This window comes from Zootoca vivipara, chromosome 1, assembly GCF_965207765.1.
Source record: "Zootoca vivipara chromosome 1, rZooViv2.hap1.1, whole genome shotgun sequence".
Classification (NCBI taxonomy): domain Eukaryota; kingdom Metazoa; phylum Chordata; class Lepidosauria; order Squamata; family Lacertidae; genus Zootoca; species Zootoca vivipara.
The window spans coordinates 61,044,785-61,059,457 of record NC_142582.1 but is presented as its reverse complement, the minus strand read 5'-3'; the positions used below and the strand labels follow the sequence as shown (position 1 = coordinate 61,059,457).

At 44.5% G+C, this 14,673-nt stretch overlaps 1 protein-coding gene across 1 annotated transcript in view; it reads left to right on the top strand.

Moving 5' to 3' along the window:
- The window catches only part of DUSP8 (dual specificity phosphatase 8), a 73,854-nt gene that overhangs the window by 15,862 nt on the left and 43,319 nt on the right, over positions 1 to 14,673 (top strand). Inside the window, exon 2 of the mRNA XM_060276325.2 lies at positions 4,582 to 4,987. Within this exon, the coding sequence (XP_060132308.1) occupies positions 4,757 to 4,987 (231 nt within the window). The 5' untranslated portion in view covers positions 4,582 to 4,756. The remainder of the gene's footprint in view (positions 1 to 4,581; positions 4,988 to 14,673) is intronic.

The following is a 14,673-nucleotide window of genomic DNA, read 5'->3' as shown; positions in this document are numbered from 1 at the left end:
TGGATATTATTTTAGTTTTCTATTCTCTTTTGGGGTTTTAAGTACCATATTTGGTTTTAATGTTTATACTATTCTGTAACTCAAAAAAAGAGTATTGTGGTTGTATCATTTAATATAAATAGTGTCTCCATGTGAGCCCATTAGCAGACACTGCATACATTTGAACCAATGCCACGAGTGACTCCTCCTATCTGAACTGGACCTCAGAAGACATTCTTTTTCCAAGGCCAGGTAGTGCTTCCTGGTAATATTCTTTTTTTAAAGCTGTGTGAGAGAGATAATGAATAACACAGAGCTTGAAAAATTGTAAATTTTGGTAGCTTATTAAGTTGGGGGTGGGATCAGACTAAATTATATTTTAAAATTCAGCTGTGCCAGAGTCAAGTCAAATATTTTCCCCCTCCCTGCTAGTTCCCAAGAAGATATTGTTTTCCTTTGCTTTGGCAGCCTGATAAAGAAATAGGCTAAACATTTTCAGATTCTTCCCTGGAAATTTTGTTATTTTAAAATTAATAATTAAGAGGGGTTTTGAATAACTTGGTTGAAGCCATGTTGCTTCCACTCTTCCCAGCAGCTGACCCACGAAAGTCAAATTCAGCCAACCAGTCATATCCTGTGGGCTGCAGGTAGTTGACAAATCTCTCCCCCTTTCCTTTCCTTTCCTTTCCTTTCCTTTCCTTTCCTTTCCTTTCCTTTCCTTTCCTTTCCTTTCCTTTCCTTTCCTTTCCTTTCCTTTCCTTTCCTTTCCTTTCCAAGAATTGTATTGAACCTGTGGCTTCTGACTCACTTCTTCACTAGGATGGTTTTTGCTGGCAATTGCTCCTGGGATGGGGAGTTCCTCTGGGGGGTGCAACCCAACACCTCTCAAGTTAACACTTCCCCCCCTTATTTGGGGATGTGTGCATTTCCTATGTCTTGTAACTCATGATTTCTACTTCCAGTTTGCTTTCACTGCTTTTGTGCCTTTTTGACGTGTCCTCTTTTTTTTGTTTTTCTTTGGGGCTGGCTTTGTATAGTCCATGGTTGGGAAGCTTTTGCAGGTAAATGACCACATTCCCCTGGAAGAAAATAGTGGGGTTGGGGGAGGACACATACAGGAGGCTGAAATAGAAGATGGGGGCAAGAACCAAAAATGGGCAGGAGCGCCCATCTCTCTGTCACCTCTCTCCATCCTTGTCTTTCCCTTCATTCATCTGCACCTCCCTTTTCACTCAATCTGTCCATCCCTTCACATCCCCCCATTTACATTCCTCCACACATCCTCCCTGTTTACATGCATCCTTCCTCTAATTAGGGAGAGAGAATTATCCAGGAATCACAGCACGTCTGACAAGAAATGCCTGCCTGCCCTTCTCTCGCTTTCTCTCCTTGCTGTGATCCAGTGGGGCAGGAGAGAGGAAGGGCGGGGAATTGCTGGAGGCAAGCAGGCACTTCTCCTAGGGTGGCAGCTCTGCGATTCCCCCCCCCCATGCTGACCATCCTAAGAGAAACCTTTTCCCATGTTCCATGTTCGCCTGCTTGCATTTCTTTCTCTTTTTCTTCTTGCAGCTTGATCACGGCTGGGGAAACAAGGGAGAAGAGAGCATGGCGGGAATCGGGCATGGCCATGGGGCTGGAGGCTTGACCACAGTGTGCAGTGACTAGAATGCCCTGTGGAAAGTTGCTCCAGGCTGGCTGGGCCTCTGCCCTCGCCCAGGAGGGGCCTGCCTGCCTACCTGCAGTTGTCTCCCTTTCTCTGCCTGTTCTTTACTTCAGTTTGTACTTGTGCTGCTAGAGGACAGGAAAGGCAGAGGAGAGAGAAACAGGGTGGGGGAAGTTCAGGGCCAACCGGGAGCGGATGGCAGGCCTTATGGAAAGAGCCTTTGTGGGCCAGAGCCACCACAAACCTTTTTCATCAATGAAGGCGAGGTCAGAGCACAGGCTGGCTCAGTTCCTATTCAACCCATGGATTTATTTCTTCACTACAGTTAAGCATATGCAAGGCATCTTAAAACCGTGTTTCTTTGAGCAGCTGTGATAAAGTTTTGTTTGGGGTGTGTGTGTTTGTGTGGTTTTCTTTTAAATCTCTAAGTCCTCTTTTGAAAGTCCTGGGCATTTGTCCTTCTTCATAGTCTTGGAGCGGAAGGACTCCATTTCTGTTACCTTGTCCTCAATCTTTGGCCAGCCTTTGGACCACTCCTCCATTCAGTTCTGATCTCTCTCTCATCTCTTTGTCTGTATTATCTCTGTCTCTTTAAAGAGAGCCTCTTTGTCTATCTGCTTCAATTAATCTCCTGGCTGCAATTTGGAGAAATGGAGAGAAATGTGCGGCTAGCTTTTCCCCACCAGTGGAGAGAGATGGGTTAAAATCAGGAGAGGAATGTAGGGGGAGAAAGCCAATTAATTTGCATCCTTTCTGATTACCTTCAGTTCTGTAGCTCAGGTGCAGCAGGGGACCCTCAGCAAGGCGGGAAGTGCATAATGAAGTGTGTCATAAGGGTAGCAGGAGCCTCTGTCTTCCCCCTCAGACCCCTCTTAATTGGGGCTGTTTCAGTTTTAAAAGCCTGCCCTGAAGTGCAAAAGAAAATCTAACTGTGGAGCATGAGAGGGAGAGAGAACTGAAGCTGATGGTGCAGAGGGGTTGTTATGCCAGCCGACTGCCAAAGCAACTGCTGTAATTGGTATCTTTGGCCAAACCTATGGATAAATAAATAAATAATAAATATTGTGGAGTTGAGGCATGGGAAAAGATTTAAGCAGAGAGAGTTTATTTTCTTGCCTTGGCTTCCAGTATAGTTTCCAATGTTTCTTCTACAAGGAAGAAATGAAGGCAATGCTATGATTTCTATGATTTAAGGATTACTGGGCCGTCGTCCCCTTGAATCAATATACGTAGACATTCAATTCAGTATCTTCAGGCAGAGTAGACTGGGTAAATCAGAACAAAATCCTATGCATGTCTGCACAGGAGTAAGCTCTATTAAATTCAGTGGGACTTACTCTTAAGCCTTAAGTCTGAGGTAAATATGGAAGGAAGAAGGTTCAAATGGGATCTATGCTGATTGGATTACAAACTGGGCCTGCAGTTTTTGTTTTTTTAAAAAAACAAATCATAGGGAGAGTGGGAATTGATCAGAAATGTGAAGAAAGCAGAAAATGTGTTTTCTTCTCTTTGAACTTGTTGTTTAAATGATGAGCTGGAAATGGTTTACTTTTTGTGATGGTTTTCTAAATAATTGGCAAATTAAGCCATGCCAGGTAAGATTTTCAAGTGGTTAGTTGCAACGTGCTAGATTTAAGTCATAAGGGTGAATACAGATATTGATTTCTTTACAGAGAAATCTCACTATGAAGTGATAAATTTATGTATATCTTCTCTGTTTTGTTCTCCCCCCCCCCCCCCCGTATAACCTTTACATAGGGAAAAATAGGGATACAAATTAGTATTTCTTCCAGTGTAAACTTAAACAGTACATCCCCCACCCTGTGGTTTTCATGACCTATGTCAATGGCTTTCAAAGTTTCTACTAGCAGGGACCCCTTCCCAATAGTGAGTTGTTGTTGAAAAACCGTAGCACATCGCTCTCTAGTCCAGAGCATATGGTGACCATGGCTGCTGGGTCTTTCGCATGTAAATTAATAGAGTAATCTAGAGCATATTGACTTGCAGCTACATATTACAGGGTTTGATCCGTAATGGTGAGCGTGCTTTTTTTGGTAGCTCCACCATTACAAACCTTCTTTTTTTAATGGTTCATGATGGGTTTAGAGAAGGGGAGAAAATCTGTGTTGATGGTGTTGAACTACAGCTCCCAACATCCCTGATAAATTGACTTTGCTACCTGGGAGTGACGGGAATTGGAGTACAATAGCATCTGGAAGGCCACAGGTTCCCTTTGGTGTAGAGCAGGCACCCCCAAACTGCGGCCCTCCAGATGTTTTGGCCTACAACTCCCATGATCCCTAGCTAACAGGACCAGTGGTTGGGGGAGATGGGAATTGTAGTCCAAAACATCTGGAGGGCTGAAGTTTGGGGGTGCCTGGTGTAGAGGCTCCCTGGAACATACTTTGAGAACCCTTCTCCTACACAGAACAGAGTGGGATTGAAGATCAGTGAAGCATCCAGAAAAGCTGAGGTCTTTTCTCTTTTTCTTTTTTTTAAGTTGTGCATGATGTACAGATGATACACTGATGCTCAGCATCAAGGTCAAAAGCCCCAGGCTGTATCATTTCCAGGCTGCCGTCTCTAATTTCAGGGTTTTCTTTCTCTCTTTCTCTGGATGGCTGATCCATTAAGCCATTCAGTGCACTGTGGTGCCTGCTTTAAAAGGGTTGGGGAACATGTGGCTCTTCAGATGTTTTCTTGACTCCCAGCTTCCATCATCCCCGGCCAACATGGCCAACGGTCAGGAATGATGGAAGCAGTAGTTCAGCAACATCTGGAGGATCCACCTCTGTTATAGAACTCTTATGTAGCTTTTGTCAAACCTAAGCTAGAGAAGAGCAAAATAGTACCAGTTTGGTATACGATACTTACAGCATCTGACTACGTTTTCCACCTTTCTCTTTTCTCTGTCTGTCTGTCTCTGTACTTCTCAACAGGTTTGGCACAATGACTTGCTATACAGGGCCTTAGCAACGTGGCAAAAATTGGCTGTTTTCAAGCTGCCTCCCCCCTCCCCCCTGCCCCCTTCGCTTCTGGGAGATCTGAGCTGGCTTCCCCTGCCCTGGGCATTCCTCCCCTTCTCCCACTTGCTACGGAAGGGACAAGTCTACCATGGCTGGGGACAGACTTCCACGCAAAGTGATGGATCCCAGGAAGCTTGCCAGCCTCTTGAGGAGTGGGTCCGAAAGCATGCTGGTCATTGACAGCCGCTCCTTTGTGGAGTACAACTCGTGGCATGTCCTCAGCTCCGTCAACATCTGCTGCTCCAAGCTGGTCAAGAGAAGGCTTCAGCAAGACAAAGTATCCATCACAGAGCTCATCCAGCCAGCCTCCAATATCAAGGTACTTAAGCTTGGGGCTATTGGTCACCCTTCAGTCCTGCTGTGACTCAGCATTCTTGTCTAGCCTCAAAGGGCAGTTGACATATGAAGCAATGCAATAAATGATCTGATAATGCTGTTGCATTAAGCTGGGACGTATGTTACCTAGTGGTCTTATTAGAGACCTTTTCATTTACAAATACGCACCAGCCCAGGTTGCAGTTCAAAAGGTAGGCCAGTGCAGAACCAGCAAAGAGGGGCTTCTTAATCCTCTCCCCATGCCTCTACTGAAAGTTGCCCCACACCAGATGCTTTTATCCTTATTGGAGAAATATGAGTATAAGTGGGAAAGGGTTAAGAAATTGCTCTCCTCCAGTGCCAGTGTTCTGCTTCCATCATGGTTGCATAATTCCCAATTCCATTGTGGTTAACCCCCCCCCCCAAAAAAAACATACTCAAAGAGAATACTGGGATTACATAAAATGTGTAGTTCTGCCTTTAGACCAAAACTGTTTCGGGCATAGTGGGGACCAAATAGAATTAATACAAGCATAGTATTAACTAACATATAAGGCTGCACAAAAGGGGACCCAGGTGGCGCTGTGGGTTAAACCACTGAGCCTAGGGCTTGCTGACCAGAAGGTCAGCAGTTCGAATCCCTGCAACGGGGTGAGCTCCCGTTGCTCGGTCCCAGCTCCTGCCCACCTAGCAGTTTGAAAGCACATCAAAGTGCAAGTAGATAAATAGGGACTGCTCCGGCGGGAAGGTAAACGGCGTTTCCGTGTGCTGCTCTGGTTCGCCAGAAGCAGCTTTGTCATGCTGGCCCCATGACCCGGAAGCTGGCTCCCTCGGCCTATAGAGCGAGATGAGCGCCGCAACCCCAGAGTTGGACACGACTGGACCTGATGGTCAGGGGCCCCTTTACCTTTAAGGCTGCACAAACAATGAGAATGCTGCTTGCAGTTCTCTTGCTGCATATATTCATAGGCAATGCAAAAGTGTTTTAAGATTGGTTCTACACAAGCTCTTTTCTCTGAAATTACCTACCTACTTTTTTTGCTTTGCTGTATAAAAATGAAACCAGAGGGGGGAATAAGAGGAAATATAATTAACCCCTCATCAAAAAAGAAAATTACAATAAGAGAGGCTGTTCGAGGGGTGATTAGAGGGCTGTTCATCATTAATCCCCAGGATACTCAATGGTCGGCAATAAAATAGGCTGAACCTGCAAACAGGAAGTTTTTAATTAACATTGAAAAGAGATCTTTGCTGAATAGGGTTTACTATTAAGTAAACATTGTGAAAGGCTCTTGGCCATGAAATAGCACATTGCCTGATAATATAGTGCTATTTAAGTGCTCTGAGGAAACTCTGTTTTAATTTTGTTTCCAGAGGATCACTGAAAAACCCACCAAACTCCACAGCATTAAAAATACTTGTGTGTGGAAGAAACCTCAGAGTGTCTGTAATGCAGGCAGTGTTTCCTCTATTCATTCATCGCCGCTAGTTCTAGGTCTCTCTGAACTCAGTTGCCTGATGCATAATCTATCCTCAAGAGCCATGGGTTAGCAGGGATAATCCTTTGAAGTAGGATTTATGTCAATGAAAATAATTGCATGCAGAGCAAATTGTGTGCAGAAGGGAGGAAGGAGCAGCGTTTTGCTACTGGCGAGCCATCATTCTTGATCCTTTTTCCTTACAAAGGGCAGTGAATGACACAGAGGTGGTATAACTCTGCATGCCCATTTGGCACGGTGTGTCTTCTGCTTGCCAATGTTCTGAAGCAGGAGAGGTTAACTACTGGTGCCTCTTCTTCTTCCTAGAAACTTGAGGGCAAGCAATTCAGCCTCATTATCTAAATTGTTGATCAATTCCATCAACCTGCCTTTCCAGAGTCAACCCCTGCTCACATCTACTTTGCCTTTTTACTAACAAGTTTTGTTGTACTATGCTGCTTGGGGCTGGCATGCAGCCTCCTTCATCTTGGGTGTGAAGGACACAAGAGCACAACACTAAGGTTTCCTTCAGATTTAATAGAGCACACCCAAAAGGGAACTGCCTATGTTCACCATAGAGAACACCTGATTTCACAATCAGGTGTGCAGATAGTACCCTGTGAAATGAGGCATACGTTTCCCACTGAATGAATCCCATGTTCATCACAGCCAACCAGCTGTGTGGTTCCAGTAGAGGAGCAGAATAGGCTGAAGCAGGCTGTGCAGCTGCACTAGGAGATCTAAAAATAGGTGTACGTGCAAGGCTTCACCATGCTGCCCTATAGCAAAGGCAAGCTGGAATTCATACAGCCGAGGAGAAGACAGGTGGAAGGGTAAAGGAAGGAAACTTTATAAAAATGTGTGGTTTTGCTCCACCCAGGGAATTTAGTCTCAATGCTGCTTACTCCCAGGGAAGTATACACACGTATGTGATAGCAAATCCCTCTGCATTCAGTAGGCTTTTCTCACAGATAAGTATGCATTGTATCGCAGGCCTCTGGTTGCCAGCATCTTTTGTATCGGTCATGCTTATTTGCCATCGGCGCATAGAAATTAAGCAGGTTAAGCAGCACATCAGGCCAAAGAGCACAGCTAACAGCAAGTCTGGCAACCCTTGTCAGGTATGCCTCGCTCTTTTTGACATGCTGGGTTTTAAATCGTTGGTACCAGCCTTACAAAACAGAAAAGCAAGGAGGCAAGCTTTTATCTCATGACGTATAGACCCTGTTGTCTCCCGCACAGCCTGCTGCCCTTCTTCCAAAGAGCTCAGGTACAGCCTATTCAGTTCAGCAGCCATCCTTTCACAATAGACCCTCCCCTTCGGCTCTCTATTTGTGGGTAGCCCTCAGCAGCTGGATTGCTTTTTAGTGTTTGTTCTTGCTTTCCCTTCCCCCATTTTATTATTTTGTAGCAAAGAATGGTAATTCAAGCGATTAATCAAATGCTAGGCCCAGCTGGAGCCATCTGTGGAGTCCTCATAATCTCCCTCCTCCCCTTGTGTGTGTGCACACGGCTCATTGCAATTGGCTAGCAGTGACATCACCCCTGCTTGGATGTGGGGAGCGTGGAGTGTGTGTGTGTGGGGGGGGGACACTTCTTGCCTCCAGTCTGCTTTACTGACGCTTCAAGGGAAGGTTACAGAGAATGGTTCCTGAATTGCTTTTTAAAGCACTACGAAGAACACTGGATAATATACAGCATTATCTCTTTTCATTCTTAACTGCTTGGGGAGCTGTAGGGGCGTGTGTGTGTGCGCGTGTGCGTGTGTCACTGCTGCCGTGCTTACAGCTAAGCTCAATTCTGAGAGAGCTGCTTGACCTAGAATAACTTGCTAGTTATTCCCAAATACAGGGAAATTGACTTGCCATCTGGTAACTGTTGCAAGGAGGGCAAGAAATGAGTTAAGGAGCTACTCTCAAATGAGACAGCTCAGAAGGCATCTGCAGAGATACCTGTATTCCATGATTCTGTATTCCATGCAGGTACCACATAAGCATGGGCAATGTCCTGAGAACCTTAGCTCTGCACTTAAAAAAAACAACCCAAAACCCAAACAAGCCTACAACAGGTTTCAAGCTCTTTTGATTACACATGATAGGCTTTAAATGTGCATGTGACCTGGTCAAAGGTATACAGTATGTTGAATAGGATTTTTAGTGATCAATGTAGAAAGGCAGGAAAAAATGGTATGATAAGCCAAAGTTACACACATTTCTTCATTTAGATCCTTCATGCATGTTGAAGAACTGGTCTCTTTGGGAGCCGGATTTTGGGTTACATACGTGTAGAAGTTTGATCTTGCTTTTATTTTTTAGTGGAGGGTGGCCCAAACACCCAGGCAATTAGTTGGTGATTGTGGAATGATTGCAAGCTTCTCTCCCCGCTCTCCAAAGGTGAAGAGTTGGAGTAGGGGGCCTGATTTAAATCAGGACCACTGTGCAAAACAACATCTCTCCTGTACCTCATGCCAGTGCCCTGATCCAGATTGGGCCCCCCAAAGCTGCCATTTATTTTTTAAAATCCATTCACACAATTGGTAACTGTGTGATGGCTATCTCATCTATAGAGTTTGTCCCTAAATCTTCTCCCCAGAAATTATTTTTGCCAGTTAAAATTTTTAATTAGATGGTTTAAGAAAAAAGTAACGAGTTGAAAGCCATAATTTTTTTTAATTTAAAAATATTTCTGTTTTTGCTTTATGGTTTTCAAATGCTGCAGTTTACAGGTTTTGATTTCATAGAATTACTAAAATAGCAAATATGAATATCTGCAGGGGAAAGAACTAGAGTTCAAATGCAGCAACAGTAAAGGAACTTGTGGGAATTTTCATGGTGACTTTCACAGGAACAAAACATTTATTGATTCAAATGATGTAATCAAAGACTTGCACAGGTCTTTTGTATTCATCATGCTGGATTTCTCAATGTAATAGTACTGCATACTACACCTGTTGTATTATTGATCATCATGTGTAGATATGGATATACAGTGCTTGATTTGTAGATAAATTCTGCAGCCTGAACAAACTATCCCAATCTGACAAATTTGCTTATTTTGCTTATTCTTGCATAATTTACTCTGCTTCAGAGACTCTTAGCCCTATCCTTTCTGAATCCTTTTTAAAGCTGTCTGGCCATCATCATATCATGTGAGAGTGACTTCTACAAAGTAATTATACATCATATGGGGGGGGGAATTCAATGGAATACCCACCATTGCTTTCAGTGGGAGTCAGTCAAGATTCCTCAAACCTGTGCTTAAATTCCATTGATTTCAACAAAATGTCATTAACAAGAAGTGTTGTGTAGTGGTTAGAATAGGACTTGGGAGACCAGGGTTCAAGTTGTCACTCGGCCATGAAGCTCACCTTGGGTCAGTCACTGTTTTTCAGCCTAGCCTACCTCACAGGGTTGTTGTGAGGAGAAACCAGGGGAGAATACCATGTATGCCACCTTGAGCTCCTTGGAGTAAAGGTGGGATATAAATGTAAGTGACATAAATAAATAAACTTCACATGCACAGAACAGGATTCTGTGCCAAAGTGACCCAAGTTCAGTTGTTAAAAAAAAAAAGAATTCTGCAGCAGCAATAAATTATGCACATCTAGCAAATTTGCATGCACTGCTTGTTTTCCATATTCTGCTGCTTCTGATCATGAGTATAGACTAGGAGCTAGATGCAGGATGGTGAAGCTTTGCCTTCTGATGGCTAGAAATGCCATGCAGCTACTCTCTGGCTCCTGCATCTCCTATGCTGGCCTCCTGAACCTGTCCATACCCTCACCATCGCCCTGCTGTCCACACATAGTGGCCAAAGATCAGAAGAGGGGAGCCTGCTTGACACACATAGGCACCCCCTCCCCCATGATCTACCCTGTGCTATCAGGGTTTTAAGTCCACCAGGGAGCTCCCATGCATAGAGTAGGCCCCTTTCCTCAGACCTTACTCTCAGTGCATGGACAGCAGTCGGGGCATTCAGCCGGGATAGGGTGCAGAGTCAGAAGCCTTGATCTCCTTATGCAGCTGTAATCACGCACGGGGTAAGTGCCCAAACAGGGCTTATATGTTGTCAAGAGGCTTGTAATAAAGGACACTCATATATTATAATGTAGTTGTAAGCCTTTGGGGTGCTGGGACTAAGGGGCTTTAGTTGTTGTTAGAGGTAAGTTCAGAGGTAGCGGGGGGGGGATAAGGAAATCTCTTTGAGGGTGTTGATTATTGCACCCTTATCTTCTCAGCTACTCATGTAACAACTGCACGAAATACAACTAGTTCTTCTTTAGCTTTTAAAAAATATATACCGTATATTAATTGAATATGTATTTGCTCTCCTTGTGGTCAGAGAGGAGAAACTTTGGAGGACTGTCAGCCCATTCATGAAGTTGCAGCCCTCCTCCTTTAACTTGCAACCACTGAATCAGTCCCATGTGTGGCTTCTGGTGGGTCGATGGGAGCCTGATTATGTTTAGCTCAGGTAGTATATTTACGTGAAGCATTGAGTCAGAAGAATTTGAGAGCCCTATTACATGGCTCGATCGCTCACCTGCAACCCAGGGTCACTATTCTTGGGACAATAAAAAACCCCAAACCAATTACATTTAAATTGTGAGTTTTGGCCTTCTTTTGTAACCGGTGATGCTTCTTCAAACTCTCCTGGATGGACATGTGGAGAGCAGCAGTGTTGTGAATTACCCTCATGTTATTATGTGGGGTCTTTTTGTTTCTAATGGGGGGGCAGGGGGTGAGTGGAGCTGCTGCTGAGTAGCAGATGGCAGGAAGGGTGACATCATAGACACAATTGTCCTACCCCATTATTCTTCCTGACAAGCTCCTGCCCTCCTTTTTGGTTTCCTGCTGACAGAATTTGAAATTGTGTGTGTGCTGGGAGGCAGCCAGAGGTCCTCCCAAATTCCTCCCTTTTGGGTAAATTATGTTTATCTAGTACTAGTAGTATTTTATTATCACTTCTAAAACAGTCAGGTACTGACCATAAAGACAGGCCCTCCTCCCAATTTGCAAGTGTAGGGAATGGAAAGAGTAAGAGCAGATCAGTATGGCCTATATAATTTTGGTTGGTATGTGAGACAGGAAGGTTATGTTTTTACACATGTGCGCAGGCCAGACGTGGACATGCTTTCCCAGGGTCAGGTTCCTGTGAGTTCATTGTGACTTACTTGAGATTTAGGATTGCACCCTTGGAGTTGTCAGCTCCAGGCTCTACAAGGGCCCCTGTTTCTTTATGGTTTAAGTCTAGAAGGAAGATAATGTGCTGTGTGTTATCCCACCTCCCGGCAATGGTCATTTCAGTAATGTGATGGGGAAACTGCATTGGGAAAATATGCCCTTCCCTATAGCCAAGGCTGGCATCAAGACTCTGCAATCTGCTGCTCATGCCAAGGCCTCTGCAGTATGCCTGCCTCTAACTTCTGGCCCTGGTATTGCCCCTTCTTGCTATGGCTAACTTTTCACCTTCCCCCTCTGAATGAGCAAGTTGGGGCAGGAGAAGGAGCACCATCCTCTGCCTACCTCACCCTCTGGAACAATATGCAGGTTGAGCCCACAGAAAGAGGGCAAGTGAATGGGGCATTCACTTCTTCTTTGGCGATCACTCGTAGCCGAGTAAGATTGTCTTCCATAAACACGGTTTTAAGAGGAGGTGGTCCCATTCAAAGAGATGGCTTGCTACGGCTATTTTGCCCAAGGACCCCTCCATACACACTGTAACGATACAGGAGAGTTCTCTAGTTTGGAATGTCACTCTTAGTCTGTGTCCCTTGCTACTGGGTTGGCGAATTTGCATGATGACATTTGTGGGCTGAGATCCGTTTGCTGCATTAGCAACACTAAAGGGGGGATAGGATCCTTTCATCATGGCAAACCAGTTTATACGTAGGGATTGATTTGTTACTCTGCAGCTTGAAACAAACTTGATGTGGAAGGTGATTTCCATGACATTTATATTTTCATGCAAATGTGCTTAGGATCGCAACCATTTGAATGAGGAAGAATCAAGGGGGCTCTTGAGTTAAGAAATGTTGCACATCTCTGCAGTTAAGCTTGATTATTTGATTGTGGGTTTTGCTTTGATGCTATGGCCTCATTCAGCTGCTGCTGCTGCATTGTATAACCCAGGTATGTTTGTTTAGAAGCGCATCCTTTTTTCAGTCTTTCTCACAAGTCGGGACGAGGTAGTAGGTGATGAAGCCTGAGCTGGAGACAAAGTAGAAGGTTTTGGTTATGACAAGTGGAAACTGCAGAGGTTTGGTCAGGGAAGCATTCTGGGGGCAAAGAAAGGAAGAAAGGGTTTGGGAACCCTGTGCAAGCAGGCACAAAGAGTTGAGGCTTTTAAACATAGATTCATGTCAGCCATCACTCAACACTTTTATAGTGGAAGGAAACGCCATCCCGTTTAGCCAAAATGTATTTGAAACATCCACACCCCTTCCCGCTATTCCCCAGTTCTGAACTCAGTCCAGGCAATACCATGTTTACTCGATGTGGCTTGCTTCTGTGCTGCCAGTGCTTGTCTGGGATTTCTATTGCCTGAAACCTTATAACTTTAATAAGATATAAACCGTGTCGCATCCATCTGCCGTTGCTCAGCAACCCGTCAGTAATGCCCAAAACAAAGCTCCCCGTGTGGAAGGAACACTAAATCCTACTGTGGGATAATTCTGCTTCCAAAGCTGTTGTTTCCTTCACTGCTAACAGCCCTGTCCTGGTAGCGAATCCTCCCACCTGTGGCAGCAGTGCACATTGCATGTGGGTGAGTGACTCTCCTGTCACCTTTGCCCTCGTGGCCAGGGCTGGAGGGATTACTTTGCTTGCCCTGTTGGATGTGCTTAGGTTATGTCACAAGAATAAATGCCTGCTGTTAGCTTTAAAAAACACAGGGTACTTGTATTCACATCCTGCACTAAATTTTTCAGTACAAGCCAGGAAAAATGTTGTTGTTGTTGTTGTTGTTGTTGTTGTTGTTGTTGTTGTGTTTTGTTTTTAAGTCAGAAAGGCCAATGAAGTGTATCCTTTGGTGCTTCTCAGCTAGATCAATAACTCGATTTCTCAGTATTCGTCTCAGGTGCAAAATGAAAATGATCATTGCAACACTGCATGTCACATGCATTTTCTAACCAGGTTATTCATGCTGAAACCTTGGAATTGGTGTTCGGGTTAATGTGCGTGTTGCAGGGGGAATTAAAATGGGAATGGGCCACTCTGTATCTTTTGGATTCTGATTACAGGGTTTCAGAATACTAGGGAAAATTTCAGGCAGAGAGTAAAAGATGTGGCATGTGTGAAGGTAGGATCAGCCAAAGAAGAAGGCTGCCTTCTTCTGAGAACCTCTCTGTTTAGAGCATTAAAAGGGGAATTCTCTCCCTCTCCCTTTCCAGCTGTAATATCCCACAGTCCTTCTGCTGCTTAACTCCCACCCCTCTTGAGTTTCAGATGCTACAGACAAAACCAAATATCCATTTCCACTGGAAATATTTAGTGAGGCATGACATGCTTGGCATTTATTTATGCTGCTCTCTTATAGTGGTTTGTTTTGACAGTCATAATTGAGGGCTAAATTAGCATCAATAGCATCCCTCAAGTTTCATGCTGGCAGCCAGACACGAGTCAATCAGCAAGGGATGTGTTGGAAGTTGCCAGGCAACTACACATGGTTAAACAGGTCCAGTGAACTCAAAACAACTTGGAATAGAATCTGTTTTCTCTGTGGATTTGCAAGTTGGTTTTGCACACTCTTCTATGTCCAGAGGAAGGTGCGTGGGATGTAGCTTTTTGCTCATCTTGTTTAGGCTTGCATGAGCTTCTAAACTGGCTAACATAGAATTGTAGACTTGGAAGGTTCCCCAAGGGCCATCTAGTCCAGGCATCCCCAAACTGCGGCCCTCCAGATGTTTTGGCCTACAACTCCCATGATCCCTAGCTAACAGGACCAGTGGTCAGGGAATTGTAGTCCAAAACATCTGGAGGGCCTAAGTTTGGGGATGCCTGATCTAGTCCAACCCCCTGCAATGCAGGAATCTCAACTAGATCATACATGACAGATGGCCATCCAACCTCTGCTTCAAAACCTCCAAGGAAGGAGACTGCAATTAAACAAAAATCTGATGTGACATCTAAGGATCCCTTCCCTAGCTTTTTAACTTTGAGGATGCTTTTGTTCCCCACCCCAGATTTGTTAGTACAGAGGGGAAAATTAGAGG